The 22,881-nt window shown below is 48.0% G+C and overlaps 10 protein-coding genes across 10 annotated transcripts; 4 read left to right on the forward strand and 6 right to left on the reverse strand.

Annotated features, from left to right (window-relative positions):
• Window positions 1-640: 640 nt before the first annotated feature.
• BT62DRAFT_926052 (uncharacterized protein) lies at window positions 641-2,361 on the reverse strand. Its single transcript, XM_043184937.1, has 4 exons — window positions 2,163-2,361; window positions 1,618-2,109; window positions 1,061-1,564; window positions 641-992 (listed from the first exon to the last, which is right to left on the reverse strand). The coding sequence occupies exons 1-4, from the start codon at window positions 2,274-2,276 to the stop codon at window positions 948-950; spliced, it is 1,155 nt and encodes a 384-aa protein (XP_043045365.1). The 5' UTR covers window positions 2,277-2,361; the 3' UTR covers window positions 641-947.
• A 2-nt stretch (window positions 2,362-2,363) lies between these two features.
• On the reverse strand, window positions 2,364-3,070 carry BT62DRAFT_999597 (uncharacterized protein; the record flags this gene model as incomplete). Its single annotated transcript, XM_043190833.1, has 4 exons — window positions 2,364-2,478; window positions 2,522-2,560; window positions 2,612-2,649; window positions 2,687-3,070. 4 exons carry the CDS (start codon window positions 3,068-3,070, stop codon window positions 2,364-2,366), a joined length of 576 nt encoding a protein of 191 aa, XP_043045366.1.
• A 2,701-nt stretch (window positions 3,071-5,771) lies between these two features.
• On the forward strand, window positions 5,772-9,194 carry BT62DRAFT_881368 (uncharacterized protein; the record flags this gene model as incomplete). The annotated part of the gene is given in 10 exon segments (XM_043182667.1): window positions 5,772-6,094; window positions 6,151-6,619; window positions 6,671-6,770; window positions 6,815-7,456; window positions 7,507-7,686; window positions 7,738-7,890; window positions 7,914-7,918; window positions 7,935-8,034; window positions 8,157-8,442; window positions 8,492-9,194. The coding sequence occupies 10 exon segments, from the start codon at window positions 5,772-5,774 to the stop codon at window positions 9,192-9,194; spliced, it is 2,961 nt and encodes a 986-aa protein (XP_043045367.1).
• A 152-nt stretch (window positions 9,195-9,346) lies between these two features.
• On the reverse strand, window positions 9,347-11,564 carry BT62DRAFT_977664 (pectin lyase-like protein; the record flags this gene model as incomplete). Its single annotated transcript, XM_043189292.1, has 19 exons — window positions 9,347-9,412; window positions 9,469-9,548; window positions 9,603-9,706; window positions 9,757-9,842; window positions 9,896-9,911; window positions 9,965-9,981; window positions 10,037-10,079; window positions 10,138-10,199; window positions 10,259-10,277; window positions 10,330-10,413; window positions 10,470-10,572; window positions 10,623-10,627; window positions 10,681-10,697; window positions 10,750-10,836; window positions 10,887-10,979; window positions 11,031-11,115; window positions 11,161-11,181; window positions 11,250-11,259; window positions 11,312-11,564. 19 exons carry the CDS (start codon window positions 11,562-11,564, stop codon window positions 9,347-9,349), a joined length of 1,251 nt encoding a protein of 416 aa, XP_043045368.1.
• A 317-nt stretch (window positions 11,565-11,881) lies between these two features.
• BT62DRAFT_269011 (uncharacterized protein) lies at window positions 11,882-12,592 on the reverse strand. Its single transcript, XM_043180308.1, has 3 exons — window positions 12,476-12,592; window positions 12,082-12,398; window positions 11,882-12,037 (listed from the first exon to the last, which is right to left on the reverse strand). The coding sequence occupies exon 2, from the start codon at window positions 12,376-12,378 to the stop codon at window positions 12,082-12,084; it is 297 nt and encodes a 98-aa protein (XP_043045369.1). The 5' UTR covers window positions 12,379-12,398; window positions 12,476-12,592; the 3' UTR covers window positions 11,882-12,037.
• A 112-nt stretch (window positions 12,593-12,704) lies between these two features.
• On the forward strand, window positions 12,705-14,440 carry BT62DRAFT_959770 (uncharacterized protein). The gene is made up of 4 exons (XM_043188517.1): window positions 12,705-12,807; window positions 12,864-13,001; window positions 13,053-13,620; window positions 13,673-14,440. The coding sequence occupies exons 2-4, from the start codon at window positions 12,897-12,899 to the stop codon at window positions 14,134-14,136; spliced, it is 1,137 nt and encodes a 378-aa protein (XP_043045370.1). The 5' UTR covers window positions 12,705-12,807; window positions 12,864-12,896; the 3' UTR covers window positions 14,137-14,440.
• BT62DRAFT_959771 (uncharacterized protein) lies at window positions 14,431-18,235 on the reverse strand (the record flags this gene model as incomplete). Its single annotated transcript, XM_043188518.1, has 19 exons — window positions 17,814-18,235; window positions 17,633-17,759; window positions 17,530-17,581; window positions 17,427-17,478; window positions 17,352-17,379; window positions 16,995-17,305; window positions 16,887-16,948; window positions 16,819-16,830; window positions 16,588-16,769; window positions 16,475-16,537; window positions 16,230-16,419; window positions 16,074-16,172; window positions 16,015-16,024; window positions 15,872-15,963; window positions 15,710-15,818; window positions 15,435-15,656; window positions 15,176-15,381; window positions 14,995-15,126; window positions 14,431-14,946 (listed from the first exon to the last, which is right to left on the reverse strand). Exons 1-19 carry the CDS (start codon window positions 17,965-17,967, stop codon window positions 14,431-14,433), a joined length of 2,619 nt encoding a protein of 872 aa, XP_043045371.1. The 5' UTR covers window positions 17,968-18,235.
• Window positions 17,860-18,788, forward strand: BT62DRAFT_269270 (DUF1715-domain-containing protein). The gene is made up of 5 exons (XM_043180309.1): window positions 17,860-18,012; window positions 18,062-18,235; window positions 18,283-18,639; window positions 18,693-18,729; window positions 18,786-18,788. The coding sequence occupies exons 1-3, from the start codon at window positions 17,972-17,974 to the stop codon at window positions 18,551-18,553; spliced, it is 486 nt and encodes a 161-aa protein (XP_043045372.1). The 5' UTR covers window positions 17,860-17,971; the 3' UTR covers window positions 18,554-18,639; window positions 18,693-18,729; window positions 18,786-18,788.
• Window positions 18,789-19,493: 705 nt separating this feature from the next.
• Window positions 19,494-20,645, reverse strand: BT62DRAFT_959779 (histone 3). Its single transcript, XM_043188519.1, has 6 exons — window positions 20,586-20,645; window positions 20,496-20,520; window positions 20,387-20,439; window positions 20,178-20,327; window positions 20,011-20,129; window positions 19,494-19,955 (listed from the first exon to the last, which is right to left on the reverse strand). Exons 1-6 carry the CDS (start codon window positions 20,598-20,600, stop codon window positions 19,904-19,906), a joined length of 414 nt encoding a protein of 137 aa, XP_043045373.1. The 5' UTR covers window positions 20,601-20,645; the 3' UTR covers window positions 19,494-19,903.
• Window positions 20,646-21,519: 874 nt separating this feature from the next.
• On the forward strand, window positions 21,520-22,873 carry BT62DRAFT_999607 (uncharacterized protein; the record flags this gene model as incomplete). Its single annotated transcript, XM_043190834.1, has 6 exons — window positions 21,520-21,628; window positions 21,986-22,111; window positions 22,162-22,247; window positions 22,318-22,407; window positions 22,583-22,658; window positions 22,737-22,873. 6 exons carry the CDS (start codon window positions 21,520-21,522, stop codon window positions 22,871-22,873), a joined length of 624 nt encoding a protein of 207 aa, XP_043045374.1.
• Window positions 22,874-22,881: the final 8 nt, after the last annotated feature.

Below are 22,881 nucleotides of genomic sequence, written 5' to 3' on the forward strand. Positions count from 1 at the left end.
TCTGCAGCCAGAGCTGGCTTCCCTCTTGAAGGACTGTCTCCAACAACTACTGAGGCATTGTCATTGCTCTTCTCCCTCCTCAATCATCCCCATCAACACCTTCTGGCTGAACAGATGGCAATAACAACAAGCAGCATATTCAATGAGCAGGGATCTGAAGCCTCTATGTCTGCCTTGGCCAACTACTCTGCCACCACTGATGCTGATATGGTAGATATCTGCAAGGATCTCTTTGGGACATGAGTTCCATCCTCTGACTCAGAATCATTCAAGTTCATGTCTTTTGAATTTGAAGAGGCACTTTCAGAGTGGATGGGGCCCTTTGACTTTATCCTTGACTAAGAATCGATCGGAGTAGCATTGAGAATGTGAAAATGACTACAGAGACATTTTATTTCTCCTCCAATCACATTTATATTTCAACTATTCTCAGTTGTATCACCTTATATGCTATTTATTGTCTCGGTTCCAATGCTTGTCGATCTCAGTTTTTTGTTTTTGTTTCTGATTTTGTTCTTTCAATCAATCGTATTGTTCCTCATCCTACATCATGTGCACCTGGATAATCTTCATTCCGCTTCTGTCTACCTGAGATGGTGGGCCTTACTATTGGTAGCGATTCAAATGGAGCTTATTTTCATCAAACCCTAAACGGTCAAGACACCAAAACAAGACGTCAGTCGAGTATGTACACAGAAGGCGCAATGACAAGAAAATGATAATTGACATCTACCTTTGATACTTGAAGAAAATGCGAAGCGTTTCGATACCGCAATCCTGGTAAATTTCCTCCCCTCGCTACGCCATGAAAAGGGAGAAAAAGTTTCTGGGCTACAATTCACTTGTTTCTTGATGTCGTAGGGCGACCATGCACCTTCACACACTTATTCATCTCCAAGCCCTATCCTGGACATCCCTAACGTGCGGGGAGTATGTCATCCATGACTCTATTGCCCAACGCCAAGGTTCTCTTCTTCAATCTTGACTTCCGTCTGCATAAAGTCAAATTGAATATGAGCCACGAATCATAATCATCGCATACAACGGGGAAATCACAAACCGCATTCTTGGAAACTACTCCCAAATCTATCTCGACGCAAATGTTATATGTTGCATCATCTGGAACCTTATCGCTTTCACTTTCTGCTTCATAACCAAAAAAGATCATTCGATTACCAACTGCAGCGAAGGAATGCAGGTTCAGATCCATGGACCCGATCGTTGAGCGGACATTGAAACACTGAATTTTCTCTTCCGGTGGAAGGAAGTACTGCCATAGCCCTGGCATGATATGATCTTCTTTTCCATAGTCCACCCACCCGGCAATCATGGCATGCGCCGGATAGACTACGCGTTCTCGCGGCGGGGAAGACAATCGTTTCCGTTTTCGGAGCAACGGCGAGGTCGTTGGCAAAGTTGGAACGGAAGGTTGAGAACCTTCACTCGAGTACGACCCATACCAGCGCAAGTTTCCAGGGAAGGTGCCGATTGTGTCCGCAGCTGCACGAAATATGAAGTTAGTGGTGTAGAAGAAGATCGAGTTTGATTCCTGCATGTCCACAGGTTGTAGGTGTCTGTCTGAGAACACAGGAAAATAAATAACAGCTATCAACTCACTGCCTTGTTATTCAGGCGCCCAGGTGTCAACAAAATCTTCTTTTCCCCATGCACAGAGAGAGCCCGTCCACCAAACCCTAACGGCGGAACATGGGCATCGTAAGCCCTCTCCTGCCTTCCCGACATCCACTTCCATCGATAGTCTGTGTATTCTGCGATAGAGTAAGATGCTATACCGAGAGAATTCTTGTCGTACGAGGCCCGCCCACCAAAGATGAACAGCTTGTTGTCTATCCCGATCATAGACGCGTTCATCCGCCCACAAACGTTGCCTCCCTCAATTTCGACGTACCACCACTGCGGGTCATCAAGATCAATAGCTATGAGATGAGAAGACACGGCCTCGTCGTCGACGTCAAAGTCACCAAACATGAAGATATAATTTGTCTCTTTGAAATGAAAGAAGGAGCAAGCTGGTTTGAACAACGACGGCAAGGGTTCCGGTTTCCCTATTGGTTCGAATGGTTGATGAGCATTAGACCAGAATTTTGGCTGCATTATGGACTCAGGAAATGATGAAACTTGTGAATAAAGGGAACGCGCATTGTAAGCTTCTTCCACTGCATAGCGTCGACATCCAGAACATGGAAATCGTTCGTAGGGATGTATTTTTTGTCATTGGGACGGCTCCCGCCATACATGTAGATTTTTTTGCCCATATCATCCACAATAATTGTGCACCAGTCATTGAAATGGGGCAGCGATCCAGTGTTTCTTATCTTGTATCCTTCGGGACCAGCCTCAATTCAGACCCCAAAGACGATTTCAGGCTTGGACGACTTGGATATCTTGAAGTGCTTCACACCTGATGTAGATGCCTCATTACAAATCTGCAGCGGTATCCCGCGGAACGAGCAAAGTCTATTATTGAGTCACTATACTTTTCCTGATTTCTCCTGCGTACGTTGAAGCCTCTGATCGTACATCACTGAACGGCGACTGACTGTTAATTCTTTCAGTATGGTTGTCCCAAGATAGATCCGACACCAGCTACTCCGGATCCTCCCCAGGCCATTCCTCCTGGTCAAACAGCTCGTTTCCGACGTGAGTGTCTTTGTTCTACATTGACCTTGTCTATCATATGCTTCTCAAAAGTTCCAGCGAACTGTTTTATGCTGTTCCGGGACCCACTCAAAGGCGTGTATCCTTGTTCATCTAACACATGCTTGTTTACTGATGATTGGAGCGCTATCGGGGTGAACCGTTTTGTTGCGAGGGGTGGGTGATATGTTTTGACTGGGCCGCATAGCCGAATGGAGCGAATCTTACTGGCGAAAGGACTCGAGGGACTGCGACTTTGACTCGTACGTGCTGCGAGGGTGACTACCACTATATATATCCCGTTTAACGGGGGTTTACCTTCGTTGTCCCCAGGTGTGATGCTTGCTATTGTTATAGGATTGATTGGGGCCGCGATAGGTACCTTTGGGGTACTTGTCCGTCCGTAGGACATTTCATTTTTTCGTAGCATACTTTTCGGACTTTTCACAGGACTTTTTGTACAAGTAGTTGACCTCATTTTGTGTATTCATAGATTCGCGCGTTCATCCCCTTCATTGACAACCCTCTTTCTTTACCGTATTGCATAGACAGTTCTAGGCTACTACACTACTAATAATATAATAATTTAGCATGCGCATACCCATTAACGAGGGTAGTTGTTGTGATGTATTGAGGGTCTGTTAAGCAGCTCCCGTCATAGATATCTACGTGCAGATACAACAAAGGCAAGTTCTCGGGTGCCGATGCCTGAAGCATCTACTTTGAAATAGATTAAAGTTAGTGAACGGATCACAGCTTGGGGGGTTTCAACCTCCAGGGTAGTTATGATTGAGAGTTAGATGATAAATGCAATAACTGTAGTTCTTCAGCTGCTGGAGGATAATTACCATACTCGAAGGTCTGGTATTGCTACGTGCTTGGTTGCTGATGGACAGCACCTGTCACCTGGATAATGATTAAAGGAACATCAGCGAATTTCGACAATCATAAAGCACGGAATATGGAGGGTGCAAACTTTAACGATTTCAGGTAGACATGCACTCTCACGTCGGACTGAAGAAGATTCCACTGCCAAAAATAACAGCTGTGAACTGGTCCATCTCCGTTCCAGAAATGCTCGACCTTGGGTAAAGGTGTGATGAAGTGAGGTTTATCACCTCTTCATTATAACACATCAGTCATTACCGATGTGAATTACAGCATGCGTCAACAGAAGCGACGTATAAGTTTGTCAACTGGATAACCCGTGGTCAGACGCCACTTTATCAGAGAGACAAGGTGACCACACCAAAAGAAGTTACTGCTCCTACGAAGGAGAAGACCAAGGTGGATCTTTTAAGTTTCATAGATGGCTAGTTGGAAGACAGAGTCTAGAGGCGGACGAAGAAGCTACTTGAAGGATGGGATTGGCAGGTGACGACTCCGGTTGCTGTTTATCGCCGGGTTCGGCATTTTCACAGAAGACTGGTGTGAAGGAGAAGGAACGGCAGGGTTCACAAAATACCCATGGAACAGTCACTCGTGGCCCAGGTGCACTGGATGATATCTCTACTGCCATTGAGTGCTGGGTAGTCGGTTCGTACGTGCCATCTCAGGATCGTGAATTTGGAAGGGGTCACCATTGTCCTAGATGCATGCGGTGGACTTGAACAAGCCCACAAACCGAAAGCGGCTGAAATGCGAACAAAAAACTAGGTTTGGACCGAAAGTTTGGCGCATAATTATAATATGATGGCATGCCGCTTTGTTCCAAATTTAGATATGCTGATCTGGCACGAATCTAGAATTCCAAGTTGTTTTCTCTTTCACTCGACTTCTTTCAAATCCTATTCTGGTCTATCACTCGGGTGACGCATAGAAGGAAATGTGAATTCACGCATAATGACGCCGCGGTCCCCATATGTACGTGTCCCATGTCGTCGAGCGGAAGTAATTCGTGCTGCAGCTTTCCTTCAGGATACCCAAGGCTACGATTACGTCGACGAAGAAAGAGATATAATGATTCTCGACACCAAACGTATGCACGCCTTTTTCTTATCGCCACATAACCACTTACCTCGCGCTGACAGAACAAACAATTAGTCATGATCCACAGGCGAAACGTTTGGTGTATTTCTTGGGTCCAACTCCTCATTTTGACGCGGATATTTAGAAAGGAACTCATCGAGGTCAGAATCAGGATCAGGCTTTATGGTGACGGCACAGGGATCACCGGTAAAGATGACAGGTATACCTTTTTGCTATTCTCCTCCTACATTACCGCTCAAAGGTTGATTCGACATAGGACCGCGACCACCCGAAAGAGACAACTCAGGCGAATGGATGGACGTGTCATCGAATCACCGCAGTAAGTCGGCTGCAACCTTTGTGCCACATATGCTTCATTCCCGTTGTAGCACCTTCTCGGAACACAACCTCCCACTCAACAGGCGTCTCGCCTATCAACAAGGGAATATCTTCGATGGAAATATCGTCGCTTCAGACTCCCCCGAAGGATCTTATTGGTATTTCCTTTGCAGCTACTACCCTTCAGATGTTCAATAAACAATGCACTAGTCCTCTCCAGCGACTCGGAAGACGAGCCTACATTCCTATCCCGAAAACGGAATTCATCTTCTTGCAATGCCTCTCCTTTGCCTTCCTCACCTTCCAAGATACGGAAGGCTAACTCTCAAACCGTTACACCTACCTCGTCACGCAAAGCAGACCCGATGGATTCGATCTCTGCCAATGTCACGTTGACTCGACCGAGAAGGACACCTGTCTCTGCCCGTTCACCTAGCGCTCCAGTAGTATCCGGATCACCATCCTCGACACCTAAATCTTTTTCAAAGTACACACCGATGCCCATGTCATTCATATCCCGCAACGCTTCTTCCATATCATCTCCGAGCTCTTATAATCGGCCACCGCCAGGGAAATTTCCAGATGATGAAAGTTCAGAATCCGACTCTGCGATCGAGTCCGATGTTTCTGCTTCTCGCAATGGCACACCTTTGCATACGTATACCAGAACATCCACCGATGAACTGTGGGATGACTTCAACATGGATGTTGATAGCCTCGGCGCCAACAGTATTTCTCTGGGGAAAGGAAAACAGCGTGCGGCAGGCGCTGCGCCAGCCTTCTCTGCTGATGACACCGACATAGACATGTCGAACTCACATGCAGAGAGGTTGACGCCTACCAGTTCCTTTATACACCGTTTATTTGATCGTGAGGTTAAACTGCCTACCAATATCGTTGCACACAATCCAGCAGTCCAAAAATTGTTCGATGATAAAGAGATCTCATGGGGTGTTCAGTGGGAATTGGCGCGCGGAGTGTCGACCAACTCCTGGACATGGGATGATGTCAAGGACAAGCTCGTCTCGTCGGATTCACTCCGTGGCTCGGAGGAAGACATCCTGTTCAAAGTTGCTGTGATTATGAAGAACCGACCTATTTCTGCTGCTGAACTGGAATACAAAATTGGGTTAGTACTTTTGGTCTGGTGCAATGTATCCTCTCAATTTGAAAGTCTCTTCGTAGGAAGCAGCTCTGGCTCGAGCAGTTGGCACTCATGGAAAACCAAGGTTACGGTCTCGGCCCTATGAAAGACTTCCAGAAAGAGACCCAATGGTACGGCGGACGAGTCCAGCAGATCGGCCATCTCATCCCCGACTCCAAGAATAAGTTCAGAGTCGAATTGCAGCCACTGGAGATGTGCAAGTCAACGCGCTTTGCGCGCTTTTTGGGCTCTCGTCGGATGTTACAGATTCGCATAGCTGATAATCTCTTGATGCACGCGGAAAAGGACATCAGGGAATTCTTGGCTCAAAAATTTGTCATCTGCGGACGTGTCTTTGTTCCGTGGGTGCCAAAGGAAGGGTCTCTTTATCTCGTTGAAGGCAATGAAGATTTCGAACGGGCGAACCAGAAATGGTGCGGAGATCAATATCGTTTGTCATATCCTGCTATTTTGGAATGGCACAACCCTGCAGCGCTGAATTCGGAGCAGGTGCGCGTTGATCCCTTTTAAGTCGTTAGATATTGATTGACGCTCTGCTAGCCAATTGCAAAATATGTTACGAGGAATACACTCGGATTGTCTACTTCGATTCCTGGCTTGGTTTTTGAGGAGGAAAATATCTTGGAGATCGCGGACGAAAGTGAGATGATATTTGACTTGAGAGTGTCTTTTCCCTGACATCAGCGATAGCCACCTCCGACTGGAATGGCGAGGGAAAACCTTCCGCAGAACAGCTCATGACCGATGGATGCGGCTTTATCAACGAATCCGCCCTCAGAAGCATAACTAAGCTGCTTGGGCTTTCTGTCATGCCGACGGCTGTTCAAGGTCGTATCGCCGGCAGCAAGGGACTATGGACACGCCATCCCAGCAACTTCGATGAAGAGCATAAAATCTGGATCCGACCTTCTCAGAAAAAGATCAATTATGAGCAGCTCGATTACTGTCACCGCATCCTTGATATTGTCAGCGTTGGGAACCCATCGGCAAGTAGCACGCTCTCTTCTCAGAGCATTCTCAACCTGTCCTTCAATGGCGTACCCGACGCTGTTCTGACCGAGCTACTAAAGGAGGGACTAGAAAGGACTGTGGACACTCTCACAGAGAAGAAGGGCAGGTTATCTGATGTCGGTCTTTGGACGGCTGTGAACCAAGCCGGTGGTGTGAGCGCTGCAAGGATGCAGAGGCTTGCTGGAGGTCTCGCTCGGGTTTTGGGTTATACCCGACGTGAATGGCATGAGGCTGTTATTTACGACGACAAGAAGGTTCCTGATGATGAGGAACAATCACTGCCCATTTGTACGGGTCGGAACGAGTATAGTGGTGGTACGGTATCCTCAGAGTCTACTCATGCGCATGTCTGATCATCGTCTTAGCACCCTTGTCTCTTCATGAGCTTGCTCTTGATCTCATTCAAGCGGGCTTTACTCCTTCAAAGTCCAATTTCTTGTGGGGGAAGATGAGGTACATTATTGACCAGTCAATCAAGTCGGCGACAGAAGGGTTTCGTATTCCGCTTCCTGATGGAAAATCTGCGGAGGCCTTCGTCATTCCCGGTTCGTCTCTCTCTTCCTTGTTTCGTTGCTTCCCTCATTGTCTTTTTACAGACCCGACAGGCCTTCTGCGCAACAGGGAGATATTCTATTATTCTTCAAAGGCGATCATGGATAAAGAGACCAATAAGGAATTCAACATCTTGGAGGGCGATGTCTTGATCGGAAGATACCCACTGAGGCTTGCATCCGATATTCAGAAGGCGAGTTTTGGATAATATTCCATGAAGTGGGTGTTGACAGTTTTGTAGGTCCGCGCTGTCAACATACGGGAACTGCACGAATACAAGAATGTGATAGTCGTTTCTGTTCAAGGGCCACGGAGTCTTATGACACTTCTCAGTGGTGGAGGTTGGTATTCCGTTTAGCATTGATAGATTTATGACAAATTGTTGATGTTCTGTCTTTCAGATTTTGATGGAGGTAAACGTGCTTTTTAAACGTCATCGCTTGATTGATAACCCCTTTGTTAGACGTTTGCTTCCTACTGTGGTTGGCCTCGCTTGTCGAAGGGTTTCAGAGCAAGCTATTGCGTCGTCAGCCAAAGGATTTCATGCAAACGCATTTCGAACGAGACATTCAGTCCGTCGCGCAATTTCAGGAATGCGTTGAAAAACGTGAACGCACCCAATTATGCTTTGTGAACATCCTAATGACTGGCCTCACAAATGGGAGGGTTGGTTTGTATTCGAAGTTCCACGACAACTCTGTCAAAAAGTATGGGTATGACAGCGAACAGTCGATCCTGCTTTCCTATATGTACGCTCCTGTCATTTTTTGCGCGCTTCTGTTAGTGATCTTGGCTTAGGTTCAATACCTTACTTGACGCAGGTAAAACCGGCCATCGATTACGACATGAATCCTATATCGACCACAACGCCAAGTTCGGGAGGCCAGTTTCCCAAACCTCCGATGGTCGTCCTTTTATTCTGGATGTACTGGAGGATGTTGGAAAATCATTAAGGGACAAGATTCTGCAGGAGTATCAGCAGCAACAGGTTCCCAGCGGATCAGACGTCAATCTTTCTAAGCCGCTGCAAGACATCCAGAGGCGCATTGTTGCAGCTACCGAGCATCAAACTGCGTGCGAGTTCCTTGAAAAAGAGCTGGAACTAATCAAAAACCATGTCCGTCAAGCCCATTCTGAGTATCGAATGATCAAGTGGCCTTCGGCCTCGTCATTCTGTGTCGGAAAGAGAAACAAGGCGAAAGAAGGAGAGGATCCTGCACGTAGGGTTGCGGCCTTGTACGCGTCTGAAGTTCCTGGGATCTTCCTCATGTCGGCTAGAGAGGTCGCATGGGTCAAGGCTTCATTTGCGTATAAGGAGATGTCTAAGTACAACGAGAATTTTGCGTTTAAAGTGGCGTTCAAGGACCTTTGTGCTATCAAGGCACACGAGTCGTCGGATGGGGCTGCGGCTGTGACGAGAGCTTTGGATGAGATGAAGTCGATTTCCACTGCTGCTCGTAGGCTTGTCGCGGCTGATTTGGAGTTGCAGTGTGTATTATAGTTTTTTTCTCGCAGATGGATTTGTATTGCACATGTATATATCTATAGCTTACCCCTTGTATACCGATGTATCATAGCAGTCGATGTTCCGTTCGCACATAGCTTTGATCTAAATGAAGGGACTTATCATTGAATGCAGCACGACTTCGAGAGCTAGAGACCAGCAACAGTAGGAATATAAGCGCCATCCCAGCATTTGAATCCAACGTCATTCGTCACCTATGAATGTGAGGTGTTGGTCATTACGCAAGAAACCGTTGGTGAGTTATGCTTACAGTTGTAGGATCACACATTACATCGACGACTGAGCCTGTCTCCGTCGTCGCAGAGATGGCCTTGGCCACGATATCGGTTACTAGAGAGAAATGTAACAATTAAAGGCCAATCGGAAGAGTATTATGAAGCGCACCGGTACCAGGATATAGATCAAAGATAATTACTTCCTTGCCCGTAGCATTGGCTACATAATACCAACACGGATCGCTAACGCAACTCCCCTCGACGTATGGCGTGCTGGTCGATGAACCTTTACCAGGTGATCTTTGGATTGAAAATGCACTCACTCCCTGATTGTTCCAGCAAAGTTCTGGAAAGTCATGTCTTCAATGTGGGTGCTGGTGGTGTTAGTCGAGTTTGGTTGTGCTCCGAGCTATGAGTGAACATCAGAGATGGGACCACCAACAAGGTGAGTAGATGATTTACTTCCTGGTCCCAATAGCTGGCAACATCAGGTTCATGAAGTGAATACAAGGGCTTATCGAATGGACTCACTTCTGTGTAACATAAATCTTCGAGGATCATAGTAGTTAGTAAATCGATGCATACCAGTCGAAATGGACTTACAGGAAAGGGAACATTATCGAACACGATATCCTTCCATGTGATACTGCAAGAAAGAGAACATCAGACGACAAAGTAACAAGTCATTTGGCAGAGAAACGTACTTGCGTGCAAGCCCGTTTCCTCCTGCCCAGCTCTTGAAGCGCGCAGCGTACAGCGTATCCTTCTGAATGCCGACAAATATGCAGGAACGGTCTCAAGGAGAGATAAGATGGGTTATTTTACCATAATAACATTTTCAAACCTGTTTGTTCCTAGGGTCAATTCCCGAAGCTCAACTAGAGCCCAACACGTACAAAACGTCCTGGACATTAGACACGGCTCCGTTCTCTCCTAAGGATCCGATTGAGAGACCGTGTCCGCCTTCGCAGTATGAATTCCTGAAGGCAGTGCGGTAGGTCGCATCAATCGACGAATGCCTACGGCAGCAACCTACCGGAAATGTATATTGCTCGCGCCACTTCCTACTGTGATACAATCATCCCCGTTGACGACGCGATTGTTCTCAAAGAGCATGTTCGTTCCACCAGCGGAAAATCCTGGACCGAATATAAGAATACAAGTCGAATGGAGGTTTAATTTATTTTACCATCGCTAGTGGAAATGGACCATTAGTACTTGATATAAAGATAGAGTGCTACACTTACGTATTGAAAGGGAAAGCCTTTTCCGGATTTGAATGACTTGGTGATGGCGAGCTAAAAGAAGAGACATACCGAGGAATTATCAGACACCGCCATGATAATATTATTGAACGCGTGCAAATTTGACGAGCCGCTGGTCGCAAAGCTCCATGCTATTGGCTGCACCATGTGATGAGGAGTAAAACCTTCCGCCAAGGGAAGATGCACACCTTCCAGATTTTCATGTCCCTAATGACACCGTTGCTGATTTTGCTGAAGGACCAGCCATGGGGACGATTGGTCTGTTCCATGGTGTCCCACCACTTGAAGATAATGTAAGGACCCTCGAATATGCGAAGATGACAAGGACTCACTCCTTGTCCGTGGGCATCCACCCAGCCCCAGTCGGGATCGGTTGAACCACGCAAGGTTACGTTGTCTCCACCCGAAAACGAGAACCTGGTAAGGATTAAACGGACTCGAGATGGATGTCAACTCGGCTACACACCAGGAGCCTTCGAAATCCTTTGAAAGTTAACCGCGGGTTAAGCGCACATCTAAGAGATACCAAATAGCAAGGGCTCACGTCAGACGCTACAATAGCTGCATCAACTTCGTTTTAGTAACATCGCTCCTGATAGTCCATGTGGCTGACCTTGAACAGTGGGAATATCCGAGGGATAGGTAAGGTTTCCCTCGATCGCGACTTCTACGTTGGTCAACTTGGGGAACTCCACCGGAGTGAAGATGTTATAAGTCACTCCCTTCTGGAACAGAATGGTTGAGTTGGAAGTGAAGTTAGCTAGAGCTCCCGTGAGGCCCGGAGTGTCATCTTGGCCATCAGTATGAGGGACGACAAATGTGTTCCAAGCATGACTCTCGAGTGAGAGGTATGCAACAAGGTACATGAGAGCTGTGAAGAACATTGGTGGCGGAACAGAACAAATTCAACCGTGTAGCGATGTGAACTGAGAACCCACATTTAGCATTCTACCAATTCTCCGCATGTGATGTAGAGGCTTTCTCGGGGAAACTAGCGGGACAGACGACTGATCCCCAAGACACGTGGTAGTTGTGGGCGTCAGTAGAAGCGGGCCGGCGGTTCACGTTCCAGGAGCACGAAGCTAATCGTAAGCTCTGAAAGAGCGAACGGAAAATAGAACTGGTACGAGCGTGAGAGAGGGACTTGAGGAGGAGTTTCAAAGAAGCAGCAAAAAGCCCGACCATCGATGTTGTGCCATCTTAACCATTTCTCCACCTGCAGAACGCATTGATGACTCGTACCAAGGTCCTGTTCCAAAGAAATGGCGTTCTTGTGAAGCACTGATGAAACTTGGTTATAGATTGCACCCCCAAAGATGTCTGTTGGTCTGTTCTCAATCTGTTCTTTCAATAACGCTCTGCTTGGACGGCTAACTTGAATACTTATTGTCGTTTAGGCCGAGCTCCCCGCAGACAAGTGGAGATCAAGGCCGCTGAAAAGAACGCGGCAGTGCGTAGCTGATACGTGCTCGTATCACCGTAGTGCTGATAGTAGCCTCTATGACAGTCCGCAATCACTGGTACCAGGAAAAACGGTGCCGAAGAGCTACAGCGGAAGAGCAGTAAGGATGAGGTGGGCAGTAGTCGGGCCCCGGAGGAACGCCGGTCATAGGCTACAGGACGCGTATTCCTCGAGCGCCCGCCCATCAGTGATAGCAGAACAGTGAAACCTGAAAACATGTAGTTTTAAGAGTGTGCAGCTTGAAAACACTGATAAGTAATCACACCGAAACCGATCATTCTGTCGCCCGGAGGAGCCTACAGTCTAGTGACTCACCGTCCATCAAGTTTTGGCCTGTAAGCCGATTTTAATGTTTGCTTCAGTAGTTATTTAGCATTTGAAGGTAGAAAATCGTCCAGAATCCACCAGGTCTGTGATGTTTTTGCGGCGAAGTAGTTCATATTACGGGTCTCTGCCGTCCCGGCATGCCATAAAGGGACGGCGAAAGCCGGAAAGCACGTGAACAATACGTGAAAAAAAAAGGTTCCGCCGAGTATCCAAACCCCCAAAGACTCAGGGGCTCATCTTGCTTGCCCCTAGCTCCTCTCCCATCGACCAACACGTCCTCCACACCTTTATTTCTCCATATTTTCGTTATTGCTCGCCAGGTAACGTCGTCGCAGCTCTTGTCGACGATGGAGGTAGTGCTGACTGATATTTCCAGCCGAGGCCCCTGTCAGCCCGTCCCAACAGCTCCATGAAGGTCGATACACAGAGCTTGGAAAAGGAGGTTGAAGTAGATCATAGAGCAGAGGCAGTCATCGCTGCAGAGGACGAGGTCGTCGTGTCGCGCGATGATCAGGTGCGTTTGGTGATGCCTATGGGTGGACGCCCCACTCACCAGTTACACCAGGGCAGCTCCAATGACACGAACACCACACCCGAATCGTCTGAGATTCGCGCGTCCTCGCCACCCCGCAGACCCTTGACTCGCTCGCAGACAGGTCGTCCATCGAAACGACGAGTGCTCGAGGACAACGCACTCGATCGTGACAGCTCTTCGCCGCCACCAGTGAAGAAATCTCGTACCTATCGTAAGCGCGCTGCTCAAAAGGGACAAGGCGAGGTGGCCGATGTTCCACCACCGGCCCCATCTTCCCGCGAAAACTCTACAGCCAGTTCCTCCGCGGATATACCCACTCTAAACTCGAACAGTGTTACGTTTCTGGATGGTTTAGACGACTCAAATGTGCCCTCTGAACGTCGTGGTCCCAAGTCACGCGCAAATCTACCAGTTCCTGTGCCCAATCTTACCAAGAAAAGTCGCGGGCGAAGAGTTCCCACCACTGTGGTGTTGCAGCCAGAGGATTTGAAGAAGGATAAACGGACGTATGTCTGCTCAGTAGAAGGCTGCGGTAAGTGTTTCCATCGCGGAGAGCATCTGAAACGCCATATTCGCTCCATTCACACACACGAGAAACGTGAGGACTTGGTTCAGCTACTCATGAAAAATATTACTGACTGATTGCTTAGCTTTTAAATGTACATACCCGGATTGCGAAAAATTCTTCAATCGACATGACAATCTCCTCCAGCACCTCAAAGTTCATACTCACAACAAGCGCCCGCTTCCCAGCGATGGCAGCGCAGACAGTCTTCTAGCCGATCCAGCTCAGAATGAGACTGAGCCGGCCGCTCTGGCTGCTTCCAAGCCATTGGCATCTTCTAGCCTCCTTGCTGCCCTCCAGCAACAGGCGTTCACACCATCCGTGGTCGCTCGGTCGTATGCCTTGCCTTCTGAAGAACTTTTCACTAAAACGAACATGGCCGTCTCGTCTGTTCGGACGGAGATGCCCCAATCGCCTCCGCGGATGTCGATCGCACAATCGTCGGTACGCGATGCGCCTCCGATGAATTTTCATCCATCCCAGAACGGTTCCCCACCTCTACTTTTGCCCGTCGCCACCGGACAAAACTGGCCCCCCGGCGTAGCGTAGTTTTCCTTGTCGCCACACACGTTTAGTTTCCGGATGACTCTACGTTATTTAACCTTTATTGATTCGGGTCTGCTGCTCTGATATATGTTTGAAGGAGCTCTTTATAGTTTTTCACTACCCATGCTGAATCTTGTTCTTTTTTTGTTTTTCATCCACCAGATTCAACACATATATATATACCAGCTCGTATGCCTGGCGTGGTAAACCGCTTTGGACTATTGTTGTATGGCTTTACTTACTATCCAATTCCTACCTACATCCTATTATAATTTACCATGTCCCCAGTCTGAAAATTTAAAATCCCAGTTGTTCAACAAAACTCTGCCATGTCGCGTCCAACATGGGAGCCGCTGCAGCTGCGAACCCGTACGCAGAATGATGATGTGGTAGTGGTGGTGGTGGTGATTGCGGCTGAGTGTACTCGCCCAGAGAAGGCGGCGACTGTTGCGCAAAGAACCCAAAGTTATCGCCCGTAAACGACACTTCTGGCATCCTTTCTGCGGTCAGCACCTCGGCTGGATTATCAAACAAGTTCAAATGGAACCCGCCTGCATCGAGGTTCTGCATATCCTGAGCGATGACGGGATGGACGTTGTTAGTGGCCGGGAATGGTGATGATGGGGAAGGCTGCCGGTGGGCGGGAGGCGATGGGGTATACGCAACGGTGGGCGTGTCAGAGTCGACGGAGGAGATCAAGTGCGTCTTGCCTCCCAGGCGATCCAGCTCGTCTGGGGATAGATCGCCCGACTCTGGTGAAGGTGCTTGGCCCACCGCTTCATGAGCTTTATTTCGAAGCATTTGGATTGTGTCCTGCAACAGGTCAGCGGGAGAGCATTTTCCAATAGAACAGGGTCGTACCAGCGTGTTGGCGGCCGCGCGGCAGTTCGGCGCAGCTTCCTCAAAAAGCTGAGCAACGAGGTCCAGCTCCTCGAGGGACGGTTTCGTCATCTTCGAGTTGGGCGCTCGGGTTACGAGGATACACATCACAATCTACGCGTGACAGGTCAATTTAATTGGAGGAAGAGTGGAAAGGACGTACAACGGCAGACAACGCATGGGACCACGCCAGATTGACTCTATTCAATAGAAGAGGAGCGTAGTTCCTCAGCATCTTCAGAGACTGCATAATTCTCCATGCCGACCGATACGTCGCCATCACAGACGGCAGATATCTATGATGGGCCAGATCATCCGGCTGGTCTTGCAGGGCTTGAGCAAAATATACTCGATGAAGATTGAGCAGTACTAAGATTGGATTACTTTGAGCAGCATCCAAATGGAATAGAAGCCCATCATACCTGATTCTTTGGATATCAGGACCATCCACCGCTGCATATAATGAGTCGGCCTCAAGGATTCACTCCCATAGTTCACACAAGGATGGAATCGCGACGGGACAGGAAAGTCTCGGATTTTCCGGTCCAAGTCCAGGATGGCGCTGTATGCAGGGACTTTAACCCCAAACGCTGCTCTCATCACGGAATGCATAAGAGTTGCGTATTGCCATATCCACGAATGAACTAACAAAGTAAGCGGGCGGACGGATATAAAGACGTTGAACAAATAAACATACATCCCGTTTCTCTCTGGCCGTCCGCATTGATAATCTCGTCCGTATCTCTCGGGAGTGCACAATCAATATACTGAGCCGACATTGACGGAGGACGACCAAACAAAAAACTCTGCAAGCGCAAACGTGTCAGTCTAGAACCAACACATTGCGCAGATGTCGCACCGTCCATGTATCGCATGCAAACAATTGCCAGAAAATGCGACTTCGACGCTGACTGGTGTCTTCCCCAAGCTGCCAACGGGAACTGTTGAGATCTAGAATATTAACGTTAGCCGAAGGGGGGTTATCACGATCGAGATACATACGCAGACCGATCTAGGGGGCCTGAGTCAGGACGATCAGGGGAAAAGAAAGACAAACTTACGCTTTGGCCTAATCGCACAGCGCATCCTATGGTTATCCATTCGGAATTTGTCCCTAACGCTTCCCAGTCGCTGTAAGCTTCATACTCAGCAAGGTGTATCTGCAGGCAAACTTAGCAGGTGCCACGGTGGTCGAGTCCGGTAAGTGGATTACTTACCATGCCCTGAATCGCTCGAAGAGTTTGGTGGTTATTGATAGAAGATAGACCTACGGCCGCTCGGGCCAAGTAGTAATACTCTTGGGCCTCTACGGAGAACGGCGGTCGTTCTTGGTCAAATAACACCGCCAGAGCGAATACGGAAAACAGAAAGTAGAGCGTATGATGACAGGAAAGCGATGTAAATGATCTATATAGTGTGTGTCATGAGGAGGTCAACGATGCAATGGAAGTCAGACACGCACTCCGCTCTGTATATGCAAGCAAGAACTTCATCAAACAACTCTGTACGGTCCACTGTAGAGTATCTACAAATCAAATGAGAGACAATAGTAATAACGTCGTGGGAAAAACTTACAGATACTTTCCATGCTCAAGATATATTTCGCACAATCGTACCGCCTCAGAAAGCGGTGGTAGAAGACTGAAAACTTCATGCCCAAGGCTTTCGTCTAAAGGGTCGGCACAATTGGATTCTATAATTCGTTTTGATACGCGAGGAAGTACGAGTGTTGACGTTGATTGTGGTTTTGAAAGTGCCTGCAAGGAGGTTTACGAATGGCAGCGACGATATCAGAGGTGAACATACACGGAGTAGAAACTAGTAAATGAAAGCTGAGAAACACCACCAAGATAAACAGAAACAAGGATACAGACCTCAGAACGGGCTGTTTTCCCTAAAAAACTGGATTCGCCTTGACGCCCAATCGTCAACGTGCCTGCAGTATGCTTAGCATTTGTATCCTTCCCGGGTTAAGCGCTTACCAAACGCGTCGATGAAATTTTCATCTTCACTTCGCACTTGCTGAGGCTCCGTTGAAAATCCCAAGTAGGTAGATTGAGAATTGACGGAAGTAGAAGTAGGGCCAATCGTAACCGACGGACCAGCTAATCCATTTTGTGTAGGTAGCGTAGACTGGGGAGATTTTAGCTGCAATAGGTCGGCGCGCAGGAGTGGATGGGGCTCTGGGGACACTGTTGCTTGTATCATCTTGAGTGCATTTTCTAGGTCGCGAATACGTGAACAGAGGTGCTCTATTCGTTCATGGAGTTGTTCTGTATTCGCTAGAATCAACCTAAAGAGCATTAAATAGAGCAGCTGATACATGCAAGGATTCGTACCGATTTCCTTTCCCGCTAGTCAGAGATCCTACAGCCACATGTAAGCGTGCATTCAAGACGCATATACTCGCGTACCGTCCGGACATATTGCACCACAGCCTCGGCTGACACATTTCTCGCACGGAACCTAGCCCGTTAGGTCAAGGTCGTAAGAAGGGTAATGAATGGTCGCGCCTACATTCTTGTCGCAGCGCAGTTTTAGTCTCCGGCATTCCGAGCATGACGTCGGCCTTGAATGAAATGAGTATACTGTATTCTGACACAGAGACAAAGGCACGCACACACGGCCTGGTTTTCGTCGAGGCTTACTCTCCGGCTCCTTCGGCATTATTCGATTCGTTTTCGGGCGTCGGGAAGAGAGATGAAGAGGAAAACAGCGCCCAAGACTTGAATTACGAAAAAGACGCCCTGCGACGCAGTAAGTCCCTTACAAATTCGTAAACGCCCTCGAAATAGACCTGCTCAATAGATATTTTACTCCAATAGCTTGCTGGCAGCGTATCAATGTCGAGTAGTAATGCAAGGGGCATGATGTAGCAGGGTGACAAATCCGAGTGCGTCTGGAGTCCATTTTCGATCTTGTTTTCAATCCATCACCATCATCACCAGCAGCCATCACAATGGACTTTGACTTGGAATCCCTCGTGCACCTCGAACAAACGTCGGCGTTGATTTTTATACGTCGCTACGCAAGCTGAGATCTCCTTCAGTTTTTACGATTTCGGATACCAAGACGGCCTCGAGCATGGACGCATACATGGTCTTATTGAAGGACGGGCGCTAGGGCGAGAGAAAGGATTCGAGATGTGGGAAGAGCTCGGATTCTACGAAGGATTTGCAAAGACATGGAGGGCGATATATGTGAAACAAGGCAAGGAAGACAGGTCGGTCCGTGCCCCTCCCGTAGGGTACCTTATTAACCTTATACCAGCCGGGCGGGCAACCATATCCGACATCTCCTGGACCTTATTAGCCAATTTCCCAAACAAAACCCATCCTCATCGGATTCCTCATCTTCTCTTGATATTTCCCGACTTTTGCGGCAAATACGCTCACGGTATAAGGCGTTGTGTTCTACGCTGGGTGCCGCGGCATCTCTTCGAGCGGCTGACAGTGCAGATGACTCTGTGGAGCAGCCGGCTACGAGGAAGCCTTTTGTCTGGCCGTTGGAGGCACCCACACAGCAGGATCTGAGTTTCTAAAGATGATTTCTTCCCAAGTGGTTCCCAAATGGGCGCTTTTTGGCCAGCTGGATACGCATATGACACTGGGGCCCTGTTACTGAAAAGTAGGATCTGTTTTCATCATTGGCGGACCCGTCCTCATAGACAATATTATCAGAATATCACGGAAAGGGTCTTGATCGGCCATTTGCTGGGTAAGTTGCTATGTCTCCTTATTGGGTTGGGTTGTCCATATCTAAATATCGTTCAGGATTAGCAAGCTGTACAACACATGTTTTGTTTTTCTATGGGTAGTCCAGCACGAGTGCGCCTCAATCGCGATTTTGAATGCCTGGACTACGCCGTTCTTAATATAACGCCATTATTAACACCCTTCTCGTTACCATGCTTTGACCACCACCACTACGAAATGAAAGACTCGTGCATCCGTTTGCGTTTCGTTCGGGGGCCATCTGCAGTTACTTACGTCGTCCTGCAAATCCAGTATCGAAGCACCAACATTTCCGAGGAATAAACTTAAAGCTCCCAGACGGCAAGGATGAACTGTATACGTATTCAAAGAAACATGCGTTCGGCATGATAACCCTTCACCATCCATTCTGTCGTCGTCCTTCTCACCGTAGCGGCTGAAACACTCCGTGTAGGGAGCCGGAAAACCTGCAGGTTTCTACCGCGACCAAACGGCGACGCGAACCTTTGACTTGTTCAAGTTCACTCTTTGGTTCGGTTCGTCCAAGGCTTTGTTGATGGACTCTTATTAATATCAAGTGGAGTGTGTTCCTATCACTTTCGCCTGTGGGAACCATCACGAAAGTGATCATCTCGGGAATAGAGCCCCGCAAGGCTATCGTTAATACACGAACGCGAGTTCTAGGATTTGGAAGGCTATCTCTTTTCAAACTGCGATCCGCACTCTGCCACCATCAGGTCGCTCGATAACTGCTATGGAAGTGTGCCTTTCAATGCCATGCCGTTCGATGGAAGGAGTCGGAACAGTGGAAACGGTGATACATGATTTCCCGGGTGCAGCGAAAATGGACGTCGCTGAGTTATGTCAGTACGTGATGTATCCAAACACGGGCACTGTGCACAAAGGGCCAACGCTTCGTGAGTGTGCAGCATGTGTCTGGACAGCCATCATGATTAATGTCTGACACGTACGATGTTACCAACTCATAGGATATATCCAGTAACATAGAGGCATATCATGCGCCAGTCATATAATGTAAGAGGAGGAATATAGTTCATACAGAAGTACACATACGTCCAAGCCTTCAGACCTGTATACTAAAACAAAACGAGATAGAGGAAAAGTAGGGCGAAATAGTCATGGACCACGGAACATTCGAATATAGAGCTGTGAAGCGTTTAGGAACGCTCGCCACGGAGGCGCCTGGCCAAAGCGAGATCCTTGGGTTGGCTGTATTGATGAGTCAGTAAAAGTCTTTGAGTCACACGGAACCAGCACAACGTACATCGTCACACGCTTAGCATGGATGGCAGCCAAATTGGTGTCTTCGAAGAGCGAGACGAGGTATGCCTCAGCAGCTTCCTGCAGCGCCATGACAGCGGAAGATTGGAAACGGAGATCAGTCTACAGGGTTGTCAGTGGCACCTAGACCAAAGAAGAACTACGCCCCACCTTGAAGTCCTGAGCGATTTCACGGACGAGACGTTGGAAGGGCAGCTTGCGGATGAGCAACTCCGTCGACTTCTGGTACCTCCTAATTTCACGGAGGGCAACGGTACCAGGACGGAACCTGTGAGGCTTCTTCACACCACCGGTAGCGGTCTATGATAATTCACGATGTCAGCAACGACGGCATCGACGACGAGCAAGCCAGCACGCACCGCTGCGGTCTTCCTGGCTGCCTTGGTGGCAAGCTGCTTACGAGGAGCCTTTCCTGAATGTATACTCAATATCTCTTTCGATATACTATCAAAAAAAAAAAGCACCGACCTCCGGTGGACTTGCGGGCGGTTTGCTGCGGACGACGACGACGACCACGTCAGCACTGCGATAAGGGGAGCTCTGAAGAGAAATACAGACCTTGGTTCGGGCCATTTGTGCTTGAGGTCACTAGTTGTCGATGTATATGCCGATTCTTGAGGGTAGCAACAGGGGATGCTGGTGGGCGGGAAGAGAGAAAGGTAGGAATCAAACTTCCGATGTCGTTTAGAAACCCCCAACACAAAAGCCCCTCTTTCTCACGCTCGTGCCACCGGAAATCCAGCCGTTTGTACTCGGGCCTACGTTGGAACTTTGCTCTGATTTTTTTCTAGCGCTTCCCTGGCTCCATTTCTCCGATTTTTTGTACTCAACCTTCTAATGTACATATCAGGTACCCTTTGTGAATTTCCTGGATTTTTAGGACCCCGTCTTCGTGGTAAAGAAAGCTGCTTGAATTGGAGGCACTCTATCCTTGGAAGTTTCCATCTTGGGAACATGCACCGCCACATCATATATTTTCCATTACAATCTGTCTCTGTTCTGGCCTTGGCCTCGACTCTACGGGCGCATGTGTCCTGCGATTGGCACGGCTTCAGAAATTGCTGTCAACTGTCGGTACTTGGTCAAATGTCTCAATGGTTTCACCTTGCCTTCGACAGGCACATTGCGTGTCGATGATCGGTTCCGAATTCTCAGGCAATCAGTCGAAAAAACTGTTTTTTTCGGAAAATTGAAAGGATTATCTTATCTATAGAGAACTTGATAATCGTTTCATTTGTCTACGAGAGACTAGCTGAATGCCGGAAGAAAAGGTACAGTTGCAAGGATCTTCGATATACTCTGATAATGTTAGATTTTCCGGCCTTTTCTGTGCATGATTCGCATACTGGAACGACAGCCTTATTACTCAGCTGACCCACGGAACTTTTTTTTCTTCGCTCACTTAATGTTTGAGGCGCGCAACTTTCATGTTCTTCGTCTCGTAAAGATAAAAACGAGGCTCTCAAAAGAAGAACTCACATGTGGGCTTATCATGGACGATTCTTCGCTTCGTGCTCATGACATTCTCTCGTCATGTACGAGCATGTATGCCTTGATTCCGTATCCTCCGACATCTTTTCATAATACAGTCAGTCAGATGTGTACGTGAACGACGAGGTAAAGTGAATATTCCGGCAATTCGTTGAAGCGGATTCTTATGAAGTAATATTCACTGTGGGTTTTCACCTATTCTTGCGAAATCAGTCTATGGATTTGGACGTTGATCTTCAACGCTGAGGAATACTAAAGTGCTGATAGCGGCAGAAGAAGACAGTCTCCTAGGGTCGGGAGTGGGTCTTCTTGATATCTTTATATTTTTGGATGGGAAAGGGAGATAACGAATGTCGACACTACAACACCTGTGGCTTCGGTCTTCAATTGCCGCCGTGTACCGGATGTCTTCTGATGCTTCTGAATCTATCAACTACCTTTATTCTTTATTGAAGACGCGTCGGTAGCGCGAACGTGTCGAATATCCACTATTTATCCGCCTTCGGAGCCCTCTTCGACAACCTTCTATCCTTCGGTTTCCACGAACGCATCATATGCAAAGGTCACAACTTACTCCGCATCCTCCTCTTACAGTAACTTTGCGAATTCATGCCAGACTGATGTTTCTCAATTTTGGGATCAGAAAACACCGACGCCGGTTTGGTAACAATTAGTTCGCCAGTGTGGCCGAGCGGACCCTTCCCAAACTCCTCCGATAAAATGATCATTGTTCGCTAGCGTTTCTTTGAAGGATAAACAACTGAACAATTGTTCTGTTCATCTTTCCCTCCATGGCCAGGCTGCTAAGACTGATTTGTTTTGTTTGTCGGATATACTCGGACCGATCGTTGCAAGCACGTGCGGGATCAACCGTGGCTTCAACGTTGCCGTAAGTACTGTTGCGGTCAACCACGAGTATCGCAGGAACTCGCGCTGTGACAAATGCCGTCGAACGATACTCCAGCGTGCCGCTAGCTTCTTTTGAGCTTTCGTGCTTTCCCACTGCGATACACTAGCAAAAAACGACTCTACTTTCCATGTTTTGCACATCTTCACGCTACTAGTACGCTTACGGCGTTACCCAGTCATCATCGACGCCTAAACTGAAGGGTCATGCGTATTCAACTATTTGTGAACCTGGTGAGCTAAGATTTATCGTATTGGCCATCATGGCTATCTGCGGATTTTACCCACGTTTCTGACTTCAAACACTTTTAGACTCGGACGAAGTAACATGGTCGGCTCAATGGATTCGGGGGCGACCCTCGCCGCCTTACGCTCGACATACATGCACTGTCTCTCAGCCTCAGTTGATATCAAAGTACCGGAGCAATCATCTCTTCAACACCGGTTGACGTGCTTC

Source organism: Guyanagaster necrorhizus (assembly GCF_019112545.1).
Source record: "Guyanagaster necrorhizus MCA 3950 unplaced genomic scaffold BT62scaffold_2, whole genome shotgun sequence".
In the NCBI taxonomy this organism is placed as follows: domain Eukaryota; kingdom Fungi; phylum Basidiomycota; class Agaricomycetes; order Agaricales; family Physalacriaceae; genus Guyanagaster; species Guyanagaster necrorhizus.